General features: G+C 37.3%; 1 protein-coding gene across 9 annotated transcripts in view; it reads right to left on the bottom strand.

Moving 5' to 3' along the window:
• The window catches only part of PLEKHA5 (pleckstrin homology domain containing A5), a 253,380-nt gene extending 230,124 nt beyond the window's left edge, over window positions 1–23,256 (bottom strand). For 4 of the 9 annotated variants that reach the window (XM_081310688.1, XM_081310693.1, XM_081310686.1 and 1 more), the window contains exons 1-3: window positions 22,892–23,254; window positions 22,648–22,727; window positions 20,378–20,435 (exon numbers count right to left, since the gene is read on the bottom strand). In XM_081310688.1, the coding sequence (XP_081166814.1) occupies window positions 20,378–20,435; window positions 22,648–22,727; window positions 22,892–22,983 (230 nt within the window). In that variant the 5' untranslated portion in view covers window positions 22,984–23,254. Of the gene's footprint in view, window positions 1–20,377; window positions 20,436–22,647; window positions 22,728–22,891 lie in introns of all 9 variants that reach the window. The other 5 variants (XM_081310690.1, XM_081310689.1, XM_081310691.1 and 2 more) reach the window with 2 other exon arrangements.
• Window positions 23,257–27,863: the final 4,607 nt, after the last annotated feature.

Raw genomic sequence — 27,863 nt, 5'->3', positions numbered from 1 at the left:
TATTGATAATTGTTATGTCTTGTTGGTGAATGGTTCCTTTTAACAGTATATAATGACCTTCTTTATCCCTTTTGATTAACTTAGTCTTGAAGTCGATTTTATTCGATATGAGGATGGCCACCCCTGCTTGCTTACGAGGACCGTGTGTGTGGTATATTTTTTCCCATCCTTTCACCTTCAGCCTGTGTATGTCTTTTCCAATCAGATGTGTCTCCTGGAAGCAGCATATTGTTGGATTTGTTTTTTTAATCCATGATACCAGGCTATGTCGCTTTATTAGAGAGTTTAAGCCATTAACATTCAGAGTTACTAGTGATATATGGTTTGTACTGTGGAGAGCCATTTTGCTGTGCTGCCTTATGTGGGTGTTGGCTTAGTTCTTGGACAATAACTCAGTGCTTTGTGGTCGGCCAGTTCCGGAGCGAGCCGATATGATAATGTACTGAGTGTTCTAAGAACCAGTAAAAGCTGGTAAGAACCAGTTGACCTGTACTTCCTGGCTCTGGGCGCCAGTGCTGAATTCCTTGCCTTATTGGCTGCTGCTGTGTTGCTATGCGCTTTTGTCCAATCGCGTGAGACTTAGGCCGCGGCTCTAGTATATTAGGGGTGGTCTTTTCGGGCTCGGGGTCCTTTCTCTCAACGAACCATAATGGAAGCTCCCAATAAAGCGTGCTAGAGAAGAATCCTGTTTGTTGTCGTCATTCCTGCCGGCGGGTAGACGCGACATTGTACTTCCATCCATGTTTGATTGTTTATCCTTTTTTTAAAAAATTTAGTTTGTTTCTCCATGATTAGCTTTCCCCTCGCCCTCTGTCTTTACTGAGGCACTTCCCACTGATGGTTTTGGTTATTGTTTTTCATTTCTTCTTCGTGTAGTGTTTTGCTCAAAATGCTTTGCAATGCTGGTTTTCTGGCTGCAAATTCTTTTAACTTTTGTTTATCATGAAAGATTTTTATTTCGTTGTCATACCTGAAGCTTAATTTTGCTGGATACAGAATTCTTGGTTGGCATCCATTGTCTTTCAGTGTTTGAAATACATTGTTCCATGACCTTCTTGCTTTCAGTATCTGTGATGAAAAATCCGTTAACCTTATTGGTTTACCCCTGAATGTAATCTGTCTCCTTTCTCTTGTAGCTTTTAATATTTTCTCTTTGTTCTGTATATTGGATATCTTCATAAGAATGTGTCTTGGTGTTGGTCTACTGTGATTTTGTGTGCTCGGTGTCCTGTATGCATCTTCAATTTGTATATCTGTTTCCTTTTTTATTTCTGGAAAGTTTTCTGTAATTATTTCATTCAGCAGGTTACTCATTCCCTTGGTTTGAATCTCTGTACCTTCTTCTATCCCGATGACTCGTAAGTTTGGTTTTTTTATGTTATCCCATAACTCTTGGATGTTTTTCTTGTGATTTTTTACCAGCCTTTCTGAGTTGGCTAGACTCTTTTCAAGATGGTATATTTTGTCTCCCAGACTGGGCGAGTCTCCAATCCTGAGTGTCTAGAGCCTCCTCTTGTGTCTAGTCACTTCCCACTTTTCCTCTAGCCAGGCCCCTCTCACGGGTGCCGCTCATCACAATACTGGCTACACGCCAGGTCTGCTGCTCCCGGGAGCCCTGTTTTCATGAACGACTGGGCACACTCTCCCTGTTTGCCATTCTCTCAGACCCTAAGTTTGTAGAGCTTGGGACTGAGAATCCTCAGCGAATTTTACTTGCCCTCCGGTAGCCACTCCCCCGGTAGCTGGTGCAAGAGACCTCAGCAGTCAGCCCTGGTGGGAGCGGTAGTTCCGCACCGCGGGTCCCGCGCCACCTCTGATTCCCTCGGGCTGGCTGTCGCACTCACGGGAGAGCTGGGAGGGGCCCTTAAGGTTTCCCCAATGTGTGGAGAAGGAAGGGTAGGGGATCACACACCTGTAGCCGCAGGTTTCAATGAAGTTATCTCCTCCGCCGCAGTCTGATGACATCAGTTCTCTGCCATGGTGGTGTCTCTTGCAAATGGCGACAGTTCGTTTCCCTTTGCTGGGCGACCAATGCAACGGGTGGGTCCTTACTGTCTCTCCCAAGCCCCGTTTCAAATCTGTGGCCACTTCTTATGAAGGCTCGGTAGGCATTTACCTCCGTAGGATGAGAAGGGCTGACCAGTTGTTTCAGCCGGATGGATTAATGCTGAGTCACAGCTGTTTGTCTCCCCTTTCCCTGCTCCCACCTCGGACCTCTGAACCCTGGACGCCCCGCCGCCCTTCAGCTTTTTCTCCCGGGTGCAGGCGAGGGTGGAATGAGTGCAAAAAACTTTTTAAACAAAAAATGAATTAATCTGAAAATCCTGACCATTGCATTTTAGATTTGACTTAGTACTTAGTAAATAGCATTGCGTACATTAATTAAATCATTATCCTTTAGTATTTGCATGTATAATTAATATTTCATATCTTTAAATAGTTTACAGTTAGAAAATGTCATTTCTAATGAAAAAAAAAGATCTTTAAAATAGTTTTTTCAAACTATAGTGCACGGCTAAGGTTGAGCACTTGCCTAGCATGCATGAGAGGCACTGGGTTTGATCCCCAGCACCACATAAAAAAAAAAAATACATAAAATAAAGATATTGTGTCCATTTACAACTAAACATAAAAAATAAAAATAAAAACTACAGTGCAAATAACAAAGCTGTTAAATAAGCATACAGGTAGTCCTCCATATCTGTGGGTTCAACATCCACAGATTCAACCAACTGCAGACAGAAGTATGAGAGATTCTAGGAAGTTCTTAAAATCCTAACTTTAATTGCTTCACACTGAGCAGTAAGCTGAATTCATGTAAATGAGGCATTCTGCCATTTCAGAATCCTCAGTCTCTCTAGCACTCAAGTCTTATTCATTTACTATGCAGTTTGTCCTTCAACAGTTTTGTCTGTACTGAACACATACAAATTTTCACCAGAACAGAGAAGTTAAAAGCCTTCTCAGAAACAAACTGAAACTCACCTCTCCATCCCCAAAATAGAAGTATTCAGGCCCATTCTAGGCCTTAATGAACTGACACAATCTCAAACCAACTAAACACAATCAAAAATAAATAAATAGCCGGGTGCAGTAGCACCTGCCTATAATCCCAGTGACTGGGAAGGCTGAGTCAGGAGGATCACAAATTCAAGACGAGCCTCAAGAACTTAAGCAAGGCCTTCAGCAACTTAGTGAGACTCAAAATAAAATACAGAAATAAATAAAATAAAATAGGAGATGTAGCTCAGTGATAAAGTGCCTCTGGGTTCAATCCCCAGCACCAATAAACAAAAACAAAAAACCCACATGTGCCTAAAAATCAATCAATCAATATCCTTATTTTACAGGAGTTAAGAATTATCTGTTTTAGCCAGACACAGTGGCACACACCCATAATCCCAGCAGCTCAGGAGGCTGAGGCAGGAGAATCAGCCTCATCAATTTCATAAAGCCCTGAGCAATTTAGAGACTATCTCAAAATAAAAAAATTTTAAAAGGACTGGGAATGTGGCTCGGTGGTTATGCACCCCTGGATTCAAACCCTAGTACAAAAATAAATAAATAAGTAAAAGAATTCTGTACGTTAAAAAAAATTTTTTTTTATACTTGTCCACTTAATTCTTTTATATAATCAAAGGAGTATATGATCAATGGTGTGCCTGTGACCCTGAGACCTAGTGTAACCCTATTATTTGAGATAGAGGAATCATAACTTCAAACGGGTTCAGTAATCTTTTCAACATATGCTCTATGGATTACCAAAAAAATGCCCCAATTTTCATTTTCTCCTTGAATTTACAACTTTTCCAATATGGGTTTGGAAAAGTTCTTCCATCAAAAAATACAGTCTGTCTCCAGTCCGTGAATCTGAGCTGGCCTCATGACTACCTTTGGCCAAGAGAAAGTGGTAGAAGTGACACTGCCCCAGTTGTGAGCCTAGGCCTCAAGAGTGCTTCTGCTCATTTGCTTGAATTTCTTTTCTCCATCAGAGAGCAAGTCTGAGTTAGCCTCCTAGAGGATGAGACACCATGGAAAAAGAGTTGAGTCAATCCTACCATCCGAGATACAGTCGCCCCCCTGTATTCATAGTGAACATTTAAGACCCCCAGTAGGTAGTATTGAACCTTATGTATGCTGGCATTATTTTTCCTGTACACACACACACACACACACACACCCCTATGATAAAGTTTAATTTACAAATCAAGCACAGTAAAGGTTAACAAAAATTAATTTAAAAAGGAAAACAATTATAATCATATACTATAAAAGAAGTTTGAGAATGCAGTCTCTTACTCTCTCTCTCTCTCAAAATATCTTTACTAAGGGGCAAGGGGGTAAAGCTCAGTGGTAGAGTGCTTGTCCAACATACTTAAGGTCATCAGTTTGATCCCCAGCACTTCAAAAACAAAAACAAACAAATAAAACAAAATCCAAAGTCTTACTACACTTACCCTCTTGTAATGATGTAAGATGCTACAATGCCTGTGTGATGAGGTGAATGGTGTAGGTATCAGGACATAATGCTGGGCTATTACATATATAAGTGTTACTTGAATACAAGCACAATGATACCACCAGATGATATGATAACCCAGAAACCAATAAGTGACTATGGGCAGCAGGTAGTGTACATAGTACAGATATGATGGACAAGGAGATGACTCATGTCCTGGGTAGGAAGATTTCATCATACTACTCTGAACAGCATGCCATTTAAAACCTGTGAACTGTTTATTTCTGGAATTTTTCATTTAATATGTTCAGACTACATCTGAATGTGGGCTAATTAAAACCACAGGTAAGAGGCGATTACTCTTAAGGTCATCCTAGATCAGCCAAGATCTGCAAACATCATACCTACCAGCTAATTGCAGGCAAGAGCTGGTCCAACAGAGACCAGAGGAACTGTCCAGCTAACCCAGAAATGTGTGTAATAATATATACATAGTTACTGTCTTAAGTCACTGGGTTTTGGGATGGTAATATAGCAAAAACTGGTACAGCGAGATTATAATTCTATACATTTAGTCTACTCTAATAATCTATTTTTGAGGAAATGAAGGAGAAAAAATTATAAAAATTTTTTATTTCAGAGACTTCTGCAATGAGTTTAAATAGCAGATTAGACAGAAACTTCTATACGGTAAGGATTTTCCTTCTCCTGCCAATAATACTGCTTGTTTCCAATTTACAGCTTATTTTTTGCAAATGTGTTGAGACAGAAACAGCAGTTGGATTAAATAAACATCATAAGAATAACTGAGGAGGGAGCTAACTTGATATTGTAAAAATCCAGATTAGCTAAGTGATCAAAAGGACCCAAAACTCCTCTGTATAAGAAACAAATTAGTTGAGTTCCTTGACTTTTTTTTCCCCCTGAAATAAATATTTCTCAGTGGGGATGAGTTCTGAGAAATTAGTTTCTCTAAATTCACAAAGGAATTTCATTTGCATCTATCTATCTATCTGTCTGTCTGTCTGTCTGTCTATTTGCACTATCTTCTATGTCCTCCAAGAGTTAAGGAGCTAAATTTTTAAGAGGCATGGTGTAAGTATACATGCTATCTCCCCTTCCCATCCATCTGAGAAAGCATAAAAACTTTATTGACTTGAACTGAACTAAGGCTGCCATGCATTCCACTATGTAGGGTTTTTCTGAGAATCAAATGAAGGAGAGAGGGGAGAGGGTTCAGAAGGAATGTGGCCTTACTTGACCTACCACTGCAGTTTTTAGTCACAGCCTACTCAAGATATCAATGGTCATATGCTCTGCCTTGTGCCAGCCAGCAGTGTGCGCCTGGGAGCACATGGATTTCCAGCACCTTTGCAAAACTTGAGAATTCATATATTTAAAATATTTCACACATCTATATTTACACATTTTACAATACCAATTTTCTTATTCCTTTTATTAATGATAAGGGGTTCCGTGCTTTTACCTTTCTTCTCCCATTTGCCCCTTTACTGATAATAACTTACTCAGTTAAAGTTGTTAATTTTTAAAAAATGATAAAATACCACAAACACCCACATGTAAAATTACCTTCTTAGACACTCTTGGGTATACCATATCATAAACTAACTTCAGTATGCTCTTTTGAATTTCAGTCTTAGCTTCCTACATAAGTGTGTCCAATGTTACAATGCTTCAAATTCTTTACTCCTGGAGAATATAGTCAAGCTAGATCCTGCTGTTTATCAACAGCCCTAGATAAAAGCTACTTTATTCTTTAAAGAAAGTTCTCCTTAGTACGACCGTCTGAGCACTTTCCAAAGAAACTGATTTCTAATTCCTAAATGACAGGGTTTTTAAAAATAGAAAACATGTTAAAAGCAAATATGTATATTACAAAATGTCTATCTGACCATCATCAACAAAATTTATTGACTACATGGTAACAGTTCCTACCTTCATGAGTTGTAAATCTACACAAAATGAAGGCTTTATGTGATGACATTCTGAACCACTCTTAGTAGGACATGCATCTTGAGTTGTTTTCCAGCCTAAGTGATACTGAAGCATATTCTCTTAGACAGCCAATATCATGAATCTGTAGAACAAAAACCCATGTACTTCTTTATCTACACCATGTTTTACAGTTTTTCAAAGTCTGCTCATACAAATTAATCCACAATACCATAGGCCTATAAAATAAGCAAGACAAGAATTATCCTTTCCATTTTACATGAGAGGAAACTGATACATAAGGGAATCAGTTTATCACAGTAACCTGGCCAATAAAGGCAAGAGTGGTAAAATCTGACCCATAGCTACTACCTTCCACTTCACTCAGTACCCTTAGGCTTATGAAGAGGAATACTGTGGTCACACAAAAGAGAGCATGTTCCTCTTTGCAAAGGACCTAAATTATATTATACTCAGAAGTCAGGATTTCCTAATTAGATATACATCTTCAGAACTCCTATTTACACTTATTTTCAAATCACAAAATAAGAAAAAATAAGTTTTATGAATATGAAAGACAAACTACAAGCAATAACTGTATATAATGTATAAATATATAACAAGGGTGTATACTAAAAACTTTTTGCTTGTAGTGGTACACACCAAAAAATTTTGGAGATCTTTACTAAGATCACTGCCTTGATGTCCAAAATTAAATAAATAACACGAACCATTAAGAAAACTGACTTCACAGAAAAACAGAACATATATGGTACAGACAACTGACAGAAGAGATTCATTCAAACAGGCAACACACAATGGAAACAATGCTAAATGGTTTGAACCAGGAACATGCAAATTTAGACAAGAAGATACAATTTCGCCCATCAGATTAGTCAAAATTAAAGACTGGTAAAACCAAGAGATAGCAAGGATGCAAGAGAAGGATGATCCCATATTACTGCTGATATGATTTCAAAATGGTAAAGAGAGTTGCCTAAAAGTAAACCACAAAGAATAAAGCCATAAATTAATCTGAACATGATGCAAATGGCTCCAATTAATAGACCCAGCCCCAATTTCCAAAGGAATTTAGGAAGTGAATATACTGTTATCATTTGGGGCCTTTTGACCCATTGCATAATCAGTTTTGCACAATGTGTCATATTATGACTTTTGTGGGTTTTTGTGACTCCTTACACTTAAAAAATACTCCTTTTAATTAATTATTAATTTTACAGTTATACAAAACATTTTTTTTGTTTTGTTAGACTTTACACTATTCAGCAGGATTTTACTATATTTATTAAAATCTAAAATATATATATATAGCCTAACCCAGCATAGCAAATATTTTATAAAAATATTTGCATGACTATGAAGTTTATGAGTAAATTCACTCCACTGTTAGAAATTGAGAAAATAATAAGAAAAAAACTAAAGGTCTAATAATGGGGCATGTGTGAGTAAACCATACTTTATAGCTTTTGGAAGAATGATGCTAATCTCTAATCTCTACTATTATGAAAAATCTGATTATTTATTAAACCAAAAGAAAAAAAATAAGAGAATGATACATACAGGATGATCCATTTTTGTTAAAAAAATATATTTATGTAAGTATGGGTGTATAAATACAAAGAAAGGGTAGCAGAATGATGGACACTAAACTGTTGATACTTGGAACCTTTTGTAAAACAGAGTATGGAGTAACTACCAAAAACCTCTTGTGAAGCAGAGTATGGAGCAGCTGCCAAACTCATGAAAGACCACTCTACACTGCTAAAGCAGGAGGAATAGGAACATTTTTGTTTTTTGTAAGTATCCCTTGGAATTGCAGAAGGTAGTGGCTACTCTTACTCAAAGATTGCCACTGACAGCAATTATTTAACCCACAAGAGTTAATCCAAAGGTCAAGAAGACAATCCAGTTTAAGCACCTCAAATTACACACACATATATACCCTCACACTCACTCTCTTTCTGTGTCTGTCTTATACATGTAAATATACACCTATGTGAGACATGTACCTACCCACACATATGACACATGGGCACTAACATCTTAATCACTAATGTAGATACTAAAATCTTCTGCTATAGCTTTTTCATTCAGCAATGGGAAATGGCAGTTCTGATGTAAACACAGGTATTTTACAAACTAATCTGGCACAAAATACTGGCTATTGGGATCTTCTATCACCCTTTGTGAAATGAGGATGAACAAAAGCATACTCAAAATGTTTTTAAAATACTTGGGCTTTCATGCAAGTTCATGAGTTGTTTTTTACAGGTTTGTGGTTTTATGATAAAAATGCAGAGATACTAAATGAGGGATCATAAAAACACCAGTATAACCACCTCCTCACCTAGGCATTTGCATACATACACCTAGTTTATCACAATGTGTTTTCATATTGATTTAGCTGTCTCCAAATTTTTATGAATATTTCACTTCAAACATAGTTATTGTTAATCAATCAAAGATGCAATGCTACTTGAAATTTATGTAACATCTCTAGGAGTCCATTTAACGATCTGCCATGCAATGACCCACATTTCTTGGTATTCACACCCTTTTATAGTCCTCTTTCCACTTCTGACTTTGGCCTTGGCCACATGATTTGTCTTGGCCAATAGGACATGAGCAAGCATGATGTAAGCACAAGTTTCAAAAGTACTTGTAGCTGAGGTTTCTCCTCTTGGGATGTTTCCTCTTGGAAGTCAACTGTCATGCTATAAGAAAACTAACAATAGGTGACTGAGGGATGACAGATCATGAGGTGTTTCAGCCTCAACCAAGTTCCAACTGAATATAGTTACAAGAACTGATCTTAGCTATACCACACGCAGAACAGAAGAATAGCTCACCTGAACCCAGTCAACTTAAACAAAAGTGAGAAATTAGAAATAGTTTTGGGTCACTTAAGTTATGGAGTAATTACTTACGTAGCAAGAGATAGCTCAAAGACTTATCAATGTTCTGAACCATGTGAATCATGAGTAACAATCCATACAGACTTTTCATCAGTTACTTCTAAATTTCATCTATTCAATCAAGAGCATTTAGTACAGGTAGGAAAAAATGGGGGGCACTTTCATACACTCTCATATAATGAAAGTGAGAACATAAATACACACAAATATCTTAAAAGGCAATTTTGCAAAATGTTGAGGAATGAACCTTTTAAAAATTTCATATCCTGGACTGGGGAAATAGCTCAGTAGGCTAGTGATTGTCTAAGGTACATGAGGCCCTGAGTTTGATACCCAACATTGTGAAAAAAAAAAAAAATACAATAAAAACAAAGTTCATATTTTTCCCCCAACAATTCCAATTCTAGGAAGCAGACATGCATACAAGATAGAAAAATGTTAATATAATTTTTTTTAAGTATTGGGGATTAAACCCAGGGCCTTATGCATGAAAGCAAGGCAGGCACACTACTACTAAACCATATCCCCAGTCCCTATACTTTTTTCTCAAAGCAAAAAGTTGGCAATAACAAAGCCATGTAAAAGTAGAAGAATGATTAAACTATGATATATCCATAAGACAGAACAGAGTTATTAAAAATCTTCTAATGAATAAATAAATAAATATTCAAAGATAGACAATATAACTTTAGTGAAAACAGAATCTGACAGAGTTGTAGCAGTAACAACCTAATCTTTAAAAATATATATGCAACTACCTCAAAATTTTCTGCAAAACAATACTATGGGTGCTTTTATTTTCTCCATCTTTATACTCTCCAGTATTTTCCAAAATAAAAACAAATTTTACAATAAAACGAATACTTCTATAACAAGGAAAAAATACTGAACATCATAAAACAAGTTGGAAAATAAGTACACACATTAAACATAAACTCAATACTTGATTTGGAATTATTCTGGTATTTACTCATTTAAAAAAAAGAAAAGTACTGCCAAGGATGTGAGAAAAGGAATCCTTATACAATTACTGGTAAGAATATAAATTGGTATAGCTATTCTGGAAAACAGTACGCAGGTTCCTCAAAAATTAAAAAACTAAAGAATGGTCATATGACTCAGCAATTACACTGCAGGGGATCTAGCCAAAGGAAATAAAATCAGTACCTTGTAAAGATATCTTTGCTCCCATTGTTACTGCAGCATTACTGACAACAGCCAATAAATTTGAAACAATCTAAGTGTTCAAAAATCAATGAATGGAGGCTAGGGATATAGCTCAGTTGGTAGAGTGCTTGCCTCGCATACACAAGGAACTAGGTTCAATCCCCAGCAATTAAAAAAAAAATCAATGGTAAAGAAAATGTGATGGAATATTATTTGATCTTTAAAAAGAGAGATCCTGCATCTTACAACAACATGGATGAAAATGGAGGGCACTTTTCAAAGTGAAATAAGCCAGACATAGAAAAATACTGCAAGAATTTACTTATATGTGAAGCTAAAAACAAAAGAAGTGGAAAGGGGGGTGATGTATATCAAAGGGTCCAAAGTCACAGTTACATAAAATGAATAAGTCTAGGAATTTAATATACAGCATGAGGACTATAATTAGTATTTTAATGTATTTTGGAAGTTTACTTAGAGTAGATTTGAGGTGCCCTTACATAACACACACACACACACACACACACACACCTGTGAAATGATAAGTTAATTTGCTTTATTGCAGTAAAATATTAAGATATCATGTGTACAACTTAAATATACACAATTTTAAAAAGCCAGCCCGGTACAGTGATGCATGGCTCTAAGTACTGAGGCTGTTGTTCAAGGGTAGAGTACCCCTAGATTCAATTCCCAATACATGCCCCCCACCGCAAAAACAAGTCATCTGTATTGTATTTGAAAAAGCTATTCCATCCATATTCTGTGATGGAATAGCTTTTTCAAAATAAATGTAGTAGAATGGTTGAATTTTCAAGAGAAAAAAATTCTATAAAATTTAACAGGTGACTTTCCCTATATAATGTCTTTGTACTATAAAATTAGGCAAGGGGATCTCCTTATTCTCTCTCTCTCTGGTTGGACCATGACTATTTGAAAAATAATACTTGTAAAGAATCTAAGTCATCTGGAAGAAATAGGGGCATAAAAAAGAAAACTACTCCCCATATACAACAAGCAAGCTTTGATAGCATCATGTAAGTACTAACAGTGTTTGGAAATTATTCCTGAAGAGGCCAGTAACTTCAAAAGCAACAGAGAGAATCCCTGGCCTACTATAAAAGCACGGGGAGATTTCTATCACTCTCAGTTTCTACTGCCACTTGTCTTATATTGGTTTCCACAACCTCCCTTGCTCAGGACAGCTAGGGTAGAATTGGCTTTTATGTTTTCTCCTTCAGAATTCAATACTTTCTCTTCATTCTCCCAGGTCTAGGTCTAAACCATCCATATCTCCACTATTCCCTCTACACATTAAGTCCAAAAGCTTCCTTGAAGATCACTGGTACCATCATTTCTTTTCTCTGAAGTTTACACATCTTCAGGTTCACTGTTTTTCCTGGCCTTCAGCACTGTACATTATATTACAGGAGAGGAACAGAAGAACTCTAATTCCTTACTCTTCTGCTTTCCAACTTCCTATGGCAAATTAGGCCTTCTGATCTAATCACACATTTCCAGGGGTTTGCCAATATTGGCATGTTGTATCTAGCTAAGAACAGATACCAGATGACTTTACATTGTTTTATTCTAACCCACTCTATGGGAGTTCAGAACTTTCTCATTTTTAGGAGACAGCCTTTCCCACTCACTTCATATAGGGTCAAGGCCTCTCAGTATATGTTTTCAAAACATTTTTTATACTTCATTGCATTTATCAGTCTATCATTCTATATTTAGAGTGATTATTTGACTACTATTCCTCACACTAAATAAAATATAAGCACCTAAAGAGTGGGGTCCATGTCTAATTGATAAAGCCTAAAGCACTAGGTAAATAGCAAATACTCAGTAGTTTGTAAATGAATAATTACTTAAGTGAATATGTAATTTTCAGGTTGGATCTCTATATAAGCAGATGGTCACTTAGGAAGCTGAGATATGATTTTGGAGGAGAGGGAAGTTGAGTTGTGTTTGCTTGTTTGTGAGAGACACAGAAGATAATCTTCCAAATCCTTTGTGAAATCCAGATATTAGGCATCTAAAATAATACTATGTCTTCTCAAGGTAAGCAGCTCAAAAACCAAAACCACCATTAAAATGTCCATCCAAGAGTTCCTCCCTGCACCAACCAACCACTCCCTTTTCTGGTCAAGGGTACTATTATTCTTGTAGCCAATGAGACACAAAGGCTTTGGGTAGCTTTTTTTAAAAAAATTATTTATTATTTTAACTTGTTATACATGATGGCAAATGCAATTCATTTCATATTACACATATAGAGCACAATTTCCCAAGTCACTGGTACACAAAGTATTTTCACACCATTCATACACGTACTTGGGGTAATGATGTCTAACTCATTCCACCATCATTCCTACCCCTTTGCACCCTCCTTTCTCCTTCCTCCCCTTTGCCCTATCTAAAGTTCCTCCATTCCTGTTTTGGGTACCTTCTGACCTCTTTTTCTGTCAACCTCCTTGATCAGCAAGACTCCTAAAGCCTGCCAACTCCTCTTTAATCTTTGATCAATGGCCTCCTTCCTTTACATTCCTGCTGCTTTTGCTAACTTGGTTCAAGCAACAAAGGCTCACATTATGGCAACAGACTCAGTTGTCGCTTTAAGATTCTAGGTTTGCCCATCTAATCCATGCTGACTATATTAAAATCTCCCTAAAAACCTTCCCTTATGTAATTAATGCTATATAAAGACAACAAAAAACTATAATGCATGCCTAGAAGGAAATAAAATATCCCTGCCTAATTTTTGAAGCCCAAACATGTCTCCAAATAGCATGCCTAACTGCCTATCATTCCTGCATTTGCTACATTAACTACCAGAAGGGCAGGTCATGGAAGAAGTGGATTTGTTAACAAATACTAAGAAATTCCTTATCTTTTATAGGATTGAAAGAGGTGGGTATATAGGGATATTTATATATCAGGTGGTCTCCAACTCTTCAACTCTTCTGTCTTTTCTACTCTTCACTTCCCACCCTTCCTAAACATACAACTCTGAGAAAAAGAAAGACAGGAGTCTATCCAGATTGGGAAGAGGGGAAGGTTACATGGGAAATTCAGAAAGTGTTCCCAAATTCCAACAACATTTGAGTTATGGAGAATGCTCTTGTTCTATCTTTTTTTGTTTTGTTTTATTTAGTTTTAGTTTTAGTTGTATATGGACACAATGTCTTTATTTTATTTATTTATTTTTATGTGGTGCTGAGGATCGAACCCAGTGCCTTACACATGCTAGCCTAGTGCTCTGCCACTGAGCTACAGCCCCAGCCCCTCTTGTTCTATCTTGATCAACTCCTTAAATGAGTAAAAGCCTGAACCACTGTCACAGATGCACTTATTTAGAGGCAGACTAGATGCCATGTACTAAGCTCTATCACAGAAACTATAAGTTTAGGATATTGAGCAGAACTGGACCTGACCAGTGGTCCTGGAGTTAAAAGAAGGGGAATGTAATTCTGTAATGAAGTTCACCATGACAAGAAACCACACAAAACCTTGAAATTTTAAATGCATCTTTCCACTGTAATGGTGATTTATGGAAAACTTTCATAATCTGGCATAACACATTATACTTTGTTTACAAAGACATCATTTTTAAGTTACTTGTTTGTTCCACTTTTTGTCTTAATGCCCATATTTCTATAGGCTCCAGCAGGAAGGCAGGGTACTTGCTGGGTGGGTATCCCCTTTATATTCCCAAGCCCCTATAACAACACATGGCATTTATTAGTGAACAGAAAGGAGTTACCAAATCACAACACTCTGTTGATACCAGCCAACAGATTCTGGGGGATTAAAGAAGTATTCATTTCTGGATTGGTATACTCAACCCTGTACTTGTATGAAATAATACACCACTAGCCTCCCAAGCAACCAACTTACAACTTACGGAGGGATATATATCACAGGATATACTTATATTACCCTGTAGTTTTAAATATAGAGGGATTTTAGCTTAGATATATTAATTTGAATGCTAGTGACTAATATTAAAGCTTTATGATCTATAATATATAGGTGCTTAACCTCTAAGCTTTGGTTTCATCACACACACACACACAAAAAATAACATAACAAGACAGTGATGAAGTGCTGTAGTGAAGCACTTCACTACACTGAAGTGCTAGCACTAAATCAGTCACATTCCCTACATCATCTCCCCTTTTTAATACCCTGAATGTTTTTCTGTATGTTACAAATATCTTGAAGGTTTTCATAATTCATTGTTCATAGCTATGTGCTTATAAATTAGCACAAAATGCTTAATACATGTAATGGATTATATATTATAATCCAAAACTCTTTTGTCATGAATATGAAAAAGAAACATCATGTCCATGAACTGTTAAAAGTTATTATTTTTTTTAAAGAGAGAGAGAAGAGAGAGAGAGAATTTTTTAATATTTATTTTTCAGTTTTCGGTGGACACATCTTTATTTTATTTTTATGTAGTGCTGAGGATCAAACCCAGCGCCCCACGCATGCCATGCTAGTGACTTACTGCTTGAGTCACATCCCCAGCCCCTGTTAAAAATTACTTTATTGCTCTAGTAATCAAAATCTGATCATAATAGTACTAAATGACAAAACAATTTTAAATATCAGATATACAGTATATTCTAAAGTTCTTATAGCACTTATGTATGTTTCATTCATAATCAAAATTAGCTGGGTGTGGTAGTGCACACCTGTAATCTCAGAAGCTTGAGAGGCTGAAGTAGGAGGATCCCTACTCGGCAACTTAGCAAGGCTATAAACAATTTGGTGAGACCCTGTCTCAAAATAAAAAAAATGAAAAGACTGGGGATGTTGCTCAGTGGTTAAGGGCCCTGTGTTCAATACCTGGTATCTATTGCCCCCCCAACAAAATGTGACAACCTATGAACAAACAGAAATTTTTTCTTCTCTAACAACCTTAAGTGACTATTCCATCATCACAGGTATTTTGGAGTTCTTTTTTAAGCAATTTTTTTCATGGTTTTAATTAGTTATACATGACAGTAGAATGCATTTATGCATTTTGATATACCATACATATATGGGGTATAATTTCTCATTTTTCTGATGACATGTTGTAGAATCATATCAGTCATATATGTAGATAAGGTAATAATGTTTGTTTCATTCTCCTATCCTTCCTACCCCTTTGCCTCCCTAACTCTCCTCTACCTAACCTAAAGTAACTCTATTCTTCCCTAGCACCCCACGTCTTATTGTGAATTAGCATCCACATAACAGAGAAAACATTCAGCCTTTGGTTTTTTGAGGATTGGCTTATTTTGTTTAGCGTGATATTCTTCAACTCCATCCATTTACTGGCAAATGCCATAATTTCATTCTTCTTTAAAGCTGAGTAATATTCCATTAAAAAATATATTTTTTATGATCTTTAATATATAGATGCTTAACCTCTAAGCTTTGGTTTCATCATACACACACACAAAAAATAACATAACAAGACAGTGATGAAGTGCTGTAGTGAAGCACTTCACTATGCTGAAGTGCTAGCACTAAATCAGTCACGTTCCCTACATCATCTCCCCTTTTTAATACTCTGAATGTTTTTCTGTATGTTACAAATATCTTGAAGGTTTTCATAATTCATTGTTCATAGCTATGTGCTTATAAATTAGCACAAAATGCTTAATACATGTAATGGATTATATATTATAATCCAAAACTCTTTTGTCATGAATATGAAAAAGAAACATCATGTCCATGAACTGTTAATATATATATATTTTATATATACATAAAATCATGTTTTCTTCATCCATTCATTTATTGAAGGGCACCTAGATTGATTCCATAGTTTAGTCATTGTGAATTAAGCTGCTATAAACAATAATATGGCCACATCACTGCAGTACGATTTTAACTCCTCTGGGTATAAACCAAGGAGTGGGATAGCTGGGTCAAATGGTTCTATTACAAGTTTTCTAAGGAATCTCCATAAAAGCATTAACCTCTAGGATACATAAAGAACACAAAAAACTTAACACCAAAAAAAAAAAACAAATAACAGTCAATAAATGGGCCAAGGAACTGAACAGAGACTTCACAGAAGAAGAAACAGAACCGATCAACAAATATATGAAAAAATGTTCAACAACTCTGGCAATTACAGAAATGTAAACCAAAACTACTCTAAGATTTCATTTCACTCCAGTCAGAATAGTAATTACCAAGAATACAGGCAACAATAAATGTTGGCAAGGATGTTAGGGGAAAAGGTACACTCATACGTTGCAGGTGGGAATGCAAATTAGTGCAACTACTCTGGAAAACAGTAGAGATTCCTCAGAAAACTCAGAATGGAACCACCATTTTGGAATTCTTAGTACACACTAGGTTTCAGCCATCAAAGAAATCTCATTAGTCACAATTAAATACTATTATATTTGTATATCTAAGAAAAAGTTCACTTTTCAGGACTTAAATTAAGTTTAGAAATAATCAGTATAAAAACATAACCTCACAAATTTCACGTACCACTGTGCAATTATTGTTCTGATCCTCAATCCTGCCACATAAGAAAATAACCTTTAAATAATCAAAACAAAGTTCCTCACTATTCAGAGAGCATTGTTTTAGGATTTACTGGGTGCTTTAACCACTGTAAAGCTGTGAAGCACAAAAGAACAGTTAAGGACACATGCATTTCAAGCTACCAGGATGTGTCTTTAGAGTCTTTAAGTAACACTTTTAAATTGTAAAGCAGAAAGCTTTATAACTTTCTAATGTAAAAAAACAACTTCCATACTTAATGGGTTATTCCTTGAATTCCACTAAGAATATGCAATATTTAAAGCTATACTTAATTAGCTACAAAATTCACTGATAATTTTCACCATTTTTCCTGAACTAGTATGAATTTAAGTTTTAAAAAGCTACAGAGAAACCCAATGATTAAACTAGAACTCTGTGTGTATGTATTTACATACACACCTAATAAAATAACTTAGAGGCTGGCTTAGTGTACATTGAAAAATTAGCATTTTTATAAAAAATCAAAGTATTATAATTAAATACTTAGCTTTAAGATAAAGAATTACTTTATATTATTTTTTGCCAAATAAATGCAAAGTAAATATATTTTCTATATCATATATCCTGTTACCTGTGAACTTAAAGAACCAATTTTTTAAAGTGTATAAAGTAAACTGATTATTCAACCCATAAAATCTATACAAATCTTACTCTGATCAGGTCCTTTATTGACATTAGCCCTATTACCTGTTCCATGAAGCTCTGCAGGAAGATACCCTGATACAAACACTTTACAAGGAATTGTAAGCACAAAAAGCAGCAATAGAAGTTTCCCAAAATTCTGGCACTACATACTTCATATGTATCTGTAGTTATCTACCAAAGCTTAAAGAGAGAAGATGAAACAGTTAAGCAGCATAAGAAAGATAAGTAGCTTTCCATTTCCCATATCATCTCTTCTTGATATCCAAATGCATGTTTCTGTTGTTTTATTGTGTGTTCTAACAATGAAAACAATAATCCTCCTAACCACTTATACAATTAAGATTCAAACTTGGTAAGTGAAAACTTTCTGTAAACTGTAAAGTTTAAGATAAAAGCAGTGCCCCCTATGTTAGAAAGAGAAAGCATCTCTAATTGGTTATAATAGTATAAGAAAAAAAATTAGGAAATTATAGCCTACATTGGAGATTTAACTAATCTTTAAAAACATTAGTCTTCTGACATAACTCAGAAAGGCAAAGCAGTAGCACACAACATGTAGTAAATCGTGTATTTGTAAATGGTAGTTTACTTAAAAGAAGTTTATTCCTCTCATAATACAAATGTGTTGCTAGCTATTTTTGGATACAATTACTGGCTATTAATATCACATGATTAAAATCCACTAATTTAAAAAATGTCTTTAAAGTAAAATCATTATAATAATTTCTTAATTCTGTCCTAATTTTCCTGAACAACTTACTTAGGCTTGGTACTCAGGTGAGATCCTAATTTGTTTAAGTTAAAATAAAAGAAAATCTAATCAAAATAGCTAGTAAAACAAAAAAACTCAAATCTTTCCAACATCTCATTAGAATACCTATTAATATTAATAACATCTCAATTATATTAATATATCTCCTAATTACATATTAATATATTAATAACACCTCAATTAAAGAATACCTATTCAGCGGCTGGGGTTGTGGCTTAGTGGTAGAGGGCTTGCCTAGCATGTGTGAGGCATTAGGTTCCATTCTCAACACCACATATAAATAAATAAATGAATAAAATTAAAGACCATCAACATCTAGAAAAAATACCTATTCATCCTACACAAAATAACATTTTTACTGCCAAAAAAAATTATTCAAGAATGCATACTCACAGAAATTAAAATATTGAGAATTGGAAGTGTTACCTCCACTCTTATAAGATCAGCTAGGCTTAATATACAGTAGTCAAAATTATATTGAAAAAATGAAAATCAAAAAACTGTCTTTTCTTCAGAATATCACTATATCCAAAAAAAGGGGGAAACATCTCCTTTCATGGAAATACAAACCCACTTTAATTCAGGATGAAAACAATCACTAGAAAAACAACCACTAGACTGCACTTTACTCAAGTCTTCATTTTTTCAGTCATTTAACATTGTGTAGCATAATCTTCAAATAAAAATTTAACAGAAAATATCCATATAAGGACCACACCATGAAAATACTTTATTCCTGTATCTCACTTCTGCTTTCCCTATTTCTATGTTCAAAACCAAGCATTCCCAATACCTATAAATATCCCTTGATCTTTTTTATAAATATTCTTCTAAAAAACTTGAAGAACCATACAATTGTAACTTAGTAGAAATAAGGCCTGATCTTAAAAATGTCAATGGTAAAAATAACTTACTAGGACCAATGAAACAAATGCACCTTTAGCTAGGTATCTGTTACTAATAAACTACCAAAATCTCCACCAAATCTTGTGTTTAAGCTTGTTTTAAAACTCACCTCCTTAAGCCAAAATTACCAAAAAATTTCTTAAAGTTTCTAATTTAGAACAAAGACAAAACCATCTTTATTTTCCCTTGAATGATTAAAATTTTCCTATATAATGTTGAACTTCACCATTTTATCTGTCCAAGATAAATTTGAAGAAAAATTAGTTCAATATTCCATAGAACTTGTTTAGGGTTGGGACTGACTAATCATATTTGCTCTCAAGCTTTATAAAAGCCTTTTACTCAAACATAAATATGTTAGTAAAACACAATGACTTGGATACATTTAAATTACCTGAAGCAAAATCAGAAACTGCTCCAACATTTGTTTGTGGAATATTCAGTATTTACTGCTATTTGTTTTTACTTTCCACCTTGTCATTCTTCATCAGATTGTACCTAGCTTTACACTGCTTTAGCTACTTATTAACAGTTCTGGCCAAAATATACATGAACATGTTTATTTTTTAAAAAAATAAAGATGGCAATATAACTCAAAGAAATTTTTGTTGTTTGTTTGGTATCTCTTTGCAAACAATCGAGGACCAAAACTTTCAAGTATCACTCAGGTAAAGACAAGACTGCAATGCTTTATCATCCAGAAATATGTACAGAAGCAACAAAAAATCTAATTGTGGCCATAAATGATCTAATTTTCAAGACAATGAATCAGTGAATTTGCAGGTAAATAACATAAAAAAACCATGAATGCCTTTTTTTTTTCCTCTCAAATTTTCAACACTATATAAAACAAGGTACGTTTTATAAACCTAAAAATCATGATCATATCTGGACATACAACCACTCAATTGAAGATTAATCACAACATTTGAATTACCAAAGAAAAAAATTAAAGTTAACAAAACTCACTTTATATAGTATCTTGCACCTTCAAAAGTATATGCTTCCTCCCAGCCAGTAGGCAAATCTAAAAAACATATAATTATAATCAGTATTACTTCAGTGGGTTACCACAATAAGTTTTAATCTATTTAAATTATTCTCTATCATGATTATAGCTATTTTCATTTCAGTAGGTTTACAACTAAAAAATAAGTGTTGAACTGGCAATAAAATTAAAAGCAAATATAATATCACTTTGGGGAAGATGACAATTCAAGTTTAAAGCCACCAGAAATTCAGAAGCAATGTTAGAGATTATCTAATATGATTTTATATCTCTTAATCATTAGGGTAGAAAGAAGCCTTCTGGCACCCAAATAAGCAAAAAGAAACCTTCCAATCCTAGGTAAAATACCCATCTATGGTTAGTAAAAAAACAAAACTGTGCGTAACAGGCAATGCCTGCCTCTTTTAGGTGTAACGTGTATACTTAAGACCCTATTTTTCCACCACATAAATGAATTCATCTAGGAAATGTCAATGATGAGAAGGAATAACTTTTTAAGTAATTAATTAGTGGGAAAAAATCTGATACTGAATACTTCCATGGTTGTATGTCTATATATTTGACTTTAACAGATGTGAAGTTTCAAGCAATAAACTTGAGAATGGTTCCTGAGAACATATTACTTATAAGGACAAGTGGTTTGGATTTAATCACTACTACCTCCCGGAAATAATCCATTAATGTGGGCACAAAATTCAGAGTCCAAGCAAAGGGAACCAAACCAGAAAAACATTAATGAGAAATCACATAAGAGAAAAAAAAATTCTGTGTCAAACGTTATCAAATCTGTGGAGGTGATTAGGAAACATATTTGATACACATAACCAAAATAACCATGAATAATTCCATCGGATGATCAAGCTAAATATATTTTTTATTATCTAATAGGCTTCAATCAAGTACATTTGTTACTATCCATACAAGCAATGTGACCACCATATTTGAATATGCATGCAAAACACCGAACAGGTATACCGAAGCCAAAGACTGACTGCACAGGGGAATTAAAAAATATGACGGTGTATTAGTCAGAAATGCCCTAAAAATGTAACCTCATCATGCTTGCTACACCAGCTTTCCCTTTCCTCCTCCTCCACCTTTTTGCAAATTTGAACACATTAGTCACTTCACTAAGCGTTTAATAGGAAAGGCAGGTTTGTTAGACATCCTGGCAACTTTAAGGGATTCACAGAATCTCGGAGTTAGACAAAGTACCTAGGAGGGCAGTTCTGAAGGTCTGCTAAAACCAGCCTCACCTTCGACCCCAGCTGTTCTCAGGCCTTTCCAATCACCAGAAGAACACATGTTTTATTTCAGACCAACAAGTTCCACGAATGTAAACAAAGAATGGCAAAAGAAAGCCAGACCGGCATTGAAATTGCAAAAAGCCCTTCTCCAGCTCAACTCACGTTTAGCGTCCAAGCAAACTACCAAAGCCACCTGGAAAACTGGTTTCCCCGCCGACACCCTGCCACTGGGGGCCCAAATGCCCACACGCGGGCCACCCCTGGCTCGCCCACCGCCTCCAGGAGGTCTGTGAAACCTCCGTGCAGCCGCGAGGACTTTGGATCTGGATCGCCGGCGACTGCGGCTGAGAACGCCTCCTCGGGCTCCGGCTGCTCCCCCAGTGGCAGGAAAGAACGCGCCAAGCGTTTCCCGAGCTGTTCCCTGTCACTGAGAGGATGGCAGCACCCCCGAACTCTTCTCCTCCTCCAACAGCCACCTACCTCCCACAAGTCCCACCTAAGACAAGGAAGCTGCACGGTAGGAGGCAGCTCTCCCGGGAACAGGGCGAGGATGTGGCGGCCAAGCGACAGGGTCCGGGCTGCAGGGCTGGGGGTGGGCAACCACTTCCTAAAGGCTGCTGGGGCGGCGGGAGTTAGGAGTGGGCGCAGAGGGAAAACTCGGATTCCAGGTTTCAGGGAGAGGGGTGTCGGCCATCCTAGGGGCGCGGGGAGCGTCCAGGTTGGGATGGGAGAGAGGGCACAGAAAGAGGGCGCCGTCTCCAAGTGGTGATGAAAGGCTGAGGAGAAAGAGGCGCCCAGAGACTCGAGCGAACTCCCGGCGGCGGCACCCCCCCCCCCCCGCGGCCCCTCTACCTGCCGCCGCCCCACCTCGCCGCCGCCCCGGCCACGGCTCCGGGCAGGTTCCCGGGCGCCGGGCGGCCCGGCTCTGCCGCCGCCCCTCGGCGGAGCCCAACTCCGCTCGGCCCGGCCGCGCGCCGCCTTACCTGTGCTCTGCCGCCGGTGTCCGGTGACCACGGCCTCGCCAGTGACAGGGTGCAGCCAGGTGGTGCTCTTGGCCTCCTCACTGCAGGGGTGAGAGAAGGGGCAAAGACCGAGCGTGAGTGGGGCGCGGAGACAAGCCGAGGGGCTGAGGACGCCGGACCCTGGCTCCGTCTCCCCTCTCGCCAGCCTCCAGCCCTCCCGCCCCCTCCGGGCCCCCGCGCCCCCGCGCCGTCCCCGGATCTTTACTTGATGAAGAAGACTCGGCCGCCCCTGGTGATCCCATAAGTCCAGGACCGGGGCAGGGAGCAGATCCACTCCAGGTTCAGATCCGCCGCCATGTCTGATCCCCAGCCGCCGCTGCCGCCGCCTTCTCCTGCTGCCGCCGCGGCTGCCGAGGGAGGAGGGAGGGAGAGAGCAAGCGAGCGAGCGAAGGGAGCGCGGAGTGAGCGCGGCCGGAGCGCGCCTCCCCGGCCCGGCGCGCCCCCGCGCGCGCCCTACCCCCTCGGGCGGCGCCCGACCTGCCGCCCCAGCTGGGTCCGGCCCGCGTCTCCGCGCCTCGGCATCCTCCTCGCCCGGCCGGCCGCCCAGCCGCGCGCTCGGGGGATGGGCGAGCGGCGCCGCGCCCCGCCGCAGACCCCTCCCCGCTCCCCTCCCGCGCGCCCGCCCCCTCTCCGGCGCGAAGGTTCCGGGATCGAACCGAGCGCGTCCTGCCCCTAGGGCTTTGCCCCAAGGCTTGGCAGCCCGGAGCGCGGTTCAAAGCCGGAGAAATAATCCCCGCGCCCCTGATTTCTGTCTTTTTAAAACAACAAAAACACAACGTCTGAGCCTTGTTTCATAAGAGCTGTTGGATATCCAGGACATTTTTCAAATATATATCTTTTTAAAATAGAAAGCTGTTTTTATTGAAACAGACAAAAGGCTTTTCCTGTTTGTTATGTGCAAAATATCAAAGATTTGACTACTTACCATAGACCCATGAACTATGAGTGGATTCAGACTTGACAAGGCCAGTTTTTTCTTTCCTAGGCCCCTTAAATCATATAATGTCTAATAAAATAAAACCCACCTTCTCTTACTTTTTTTTAAAAAAATTACTTATATTCAATGTGATTTGTATCTTTCCTTGTCTTATGGTATTACAGTAATTGCTTACTTGACAATGTCCTTATAAACTATTTTTAAATCCCCACAACAACCCTATAGATAATATTATAATTCCCACTTTACGGATGGGAAAAATAAAGTTTGAAGAAACAGTGATTTACCCACAGGCATAGTAGTAAGTGGTAAAGCCTGATTCTAACTGGCTCTAGGATTTCAAAAGTCTGTATAACCACTTTGCTGTACAGTACTTGTCTTCTTCACTCCTGGTTCTTTGAAAAAGGGCAGATTTCACTGCAACTGAGATCTCCTCCCTTAGCACAATCTAAGAGTACTGCACTTGGCTCTTATTGTCTCTGGTCCCCCCCACACTTAGAATTGCTTATGCATCTTTACAGCAAGATGACTCATTCCAACAGGATACACAATTCAGTAATAGTAGTACCATTTGGTATTCTTATAGCACCTTTTTCTGATCAGCTTTGGGTGCCTCTGGGGCATTATCTCATTCACCTTTTCAGTAAACAGGCAAATAATCTTTTCCAACATTAAAGGAAACTAAGGCACAGAAAAGGCTGAAGTCGCATCCAGCAAGTCAGGTGGGGTCTGGATAAGAATGCAATTTCAAAGGACTTTTCTCCCATACTCTGATTCCAAGGCCATTCTGTCTTTTTGGTGAAAAAGAGTCTGCAATTACTGCTATATTTTTTTCTGTCCATCTGCATATACTGGGAGGAGAATAATATCACTTTAATGTAGTCTCTTTTAGGGTTCCTTTGCATTCTCCTCTTTCATTTAACTACTTAGTACTTCTTGACATTTCTTGCCCAGTCTCTGGAAAAAAATGATTTAAAAAAAAAAATCAATGAATAACTAGTAGAAAATGTTCCACATTAGCATCAGTGATCATTGGCTATAACAGCAAGAAAAATCAAGAGCTGTTCACTTTATATTGTGCTATTATTTCAAATAAAAAAATCTGAAGTGAATATTTTTAATATTAATATCATAATAACTTTAGAAATCTAGTACTTGTTAGTCCAGCTATGGTATTTGAATATTTGATTGTGTACAACTGAGAAAGTCTGTAAATTGACCATATGCTGTACTGGGATTCCTTTTACCTCTGAATCTTTTGATAGTATAAAATTCATTTCTGAAGGCATATTTCAAAAAGCAGTAGTGATTCACTTTAAATGTATATCTTAAGAAATCATATTTATAGTGCTCAAGTGGTAATCTATAAATTTAGTACAATTCTATAATATGTCCCCCAATTTATGAAAAACCTTAAGTTAAAAGTTTAGTGACATATACACAAAGTAATGCATGCTTCTGATTTGTGGTAATAGCCTATATGACTACCAGAGTCAATAAAAGCAGCCTCGTACATTAGAATGTTGGGCACTCTAATTTCCCCTTCATTAATAAAAATGTTCTTAAAATTTCCTAGAATGCCTTTTCTCTGTGATGTACCTTTATGCAGCTCTGTTTTATCTTATAGTTGTGGGTACATGTGGGTTTCCTTTGCTATAATAGGATAGGAATCATGTCTTTCCCATCAACGAATCTCCACAACCTTGAATCAGTACTGGAGTGGTTAGTGAATTTAATTTTCTTCCAGTGCCTCAACCTCCCAACGGAGTTATTTTCCAATAACAAACCCCCTTTTATCGCCCTATACCTCTTCAGTAACTGACTCAGACCTAAACTCATATCTAACCTCTGCTTTTTATTGTTTTTTTTTTTTATATTTCTACCCTAGGAGACTATTCAATTTTTTGTATCATGATCTGCCTTTTGGAGAAGTATTATCTTATGACTATCACAGCTGCTTCAAAATAGGAGAGGTTTACAAAGTACTAAGAACTAAAAATAAACATCATTCTCCCTTTATATAGAAGACAATCCTTGTTCTAAAGGGCTTACATGTAGTTCAAATAAAGCAGAAAAATCACATAATGACAGGGAAAACTGAAAATTGTTTCCTAAAATATGTGAAAGGAAAGAGAATAAGGTGACATCTTAGACAACAGTGAATCAATTTGTTTCCCCTTTTAAAGGGAATGAAAAATGTGAGTTCTAGAAAGTGGAGAAAGAGGCTTGTGAAAGACAACAATTTCTTTTACTATCAAGCAACATCTATTATTCACATATATTGTTTATTAAAATCTATCACCAAGTTTTGTGATTTTTATTAGGTTATTTTGTGAATATATTTGTGATATTTTATATATTTTGTTACAGTATTTGTTCATAAAGTAAAATAATACAGTGAGTCACAGATGAAACCATTTCATTTATTTTTAACAACCATATATAGGATTCTTACTATGTGCCAACCACTCTGCTAGGTGATAGGGATTAAAAGACTTGGCCTGCTTTGGGCAGCTTAGAAAGGGAGATAGAGATCCAAATACTTGAGTATAGTGTGGGAAGCAGCATTTCTATCCTTGTTATAGAATATAAACTTTATATAGCAGTTGTATTCCTCCAGGGCAGGAGATAGTTCAAAAATATCTTCAAGGAGCTTGCATTTGAACCCCTGGACTCATTCAGATTACACACCTCTTCCTTTCCCCAATCAGTAAAGCTCCAATCACCTTTTCTATAAAAGAGAAAGGCCAAAATTCAAATGGAGAAGAATTAAGAAAACAAGTCTGAGTCTGGGTAGGTAGCTCAGAGGTAGAGTGCTTGCCTAACATGTATAAAGCATGCACACGCACAAACACACACACTCCATTCTCAAAGGTAATTGTTTTTCAAAAGAAAACAAGTTGGGGCTGTGGCTCAGTGGTAAAGCACTTGCCTAGCATTTCTGAGGCACTGGGTTCAATTCTCAGTACCACATAAAAATAAATAAATAAAGGTCCATTGACAACTAAAAAAATATTTAAGATATAAAAGAAAACAAGTATGTTTCAATGGAGGAGCAGAACATGAGATGGGGTGAGGGAACACTGAGTTAGGAGTCTGGCTGGATTTTACATTTGGCTTTGCCATTAACTAGTTGCATCAGATTAGACAAATCATTTAACCTCCACTTTCCATTCAGTCCTCTCGATCCTCATCTGTAAAATGAAGGCATTGACCTATTTAGGACATTACATATGATTCTTTTTCCAACTCTATAGAATTGTTAAGATGTTCTACCATTCATACTTCCTTATGGAAAAGTTTGGAAAAGTGATTTACAATTTTTTTACGTGTACCATCATATTTAACTTGTAAAAGGGGCTCTGTAACATAAGAAAACATTCACATTATAAACAAGAAAATGGGCTCCACAGAGATATCATATCAGATGACCAATAAGTGGCTGACATGGGGCTTGAACCAGGGCTAGCAAACAGTAGATTTTAAGTTCTATCCACACATACTCCCTTTCTAGACAAACTTTATTTGTTCTATCTATGTCCTCATCCCCAGTCACCCTACTACTTGTCACAGTTGGGGTCTCCTTGAAACACTTCACTGCACCTGGTTCTCCAGATCACCAGTGTTCCCCACCCCCATAGGCTACCAAGATCTTTTCAGTTCTAAGCTCTCCTATTCACATAGTCATCACTTCTCTTTCAAACTCTACACTTTTGGGTTTCATAGCACCACCACCTTGCAGTTCTCCTCCTACTCCTTTGGCAACATTTCTCAATATTTGTCCATGTGCAGCAGAATCACTGGGGAAGCTTTAAAGATTGATCCCTGGAACCACCATTTGACCCAGTTATCCCACTCCTCAGTTTATACCCATGGGATTTCAAATCAGCATAGTATAGTGACACAGCCACATCAATGTTTATAGCAGCTCAATTCACAATAACTAAACTATGGAACCAACCTAGGTACCCTTCAACAGATGAAAGGATAAAGAAAATGTGATATATATACACAATGGAATATTACTGAGCCTTAAAGAAGCATGAAATTCTGCCATTTGCTGGTAAATGGATGGCGTGGAGAATATTATGCTAAATGAAATAAGCCAGTCCCAAAGAACCAAAGGCCAAATGTTCTCTTTGATATGTGAATGCTAATTCCCAATAAGGGGGTGGGGCTAGTAAAGAATAGAGGTACGTTGGATTAGACAGAGAGAGTGAAAGCTAGGGAGGGTGCTGCA

The sequence above is a fragment of the Spermophilus citellus genome (assembly GCF_964194105.1).
Source record: "Spermophilus citellus genome assembly, chromosome: 10".
Lineage (NCBI taxonomy): Eukaryota > Metazoa > Chordata > Mammalia > Rodentia > Sciuridae > Spermophilus > Spermophilus citellus.
This window is presented reverse-complemented; position numbering and strand designations above follow the sequence as displayed.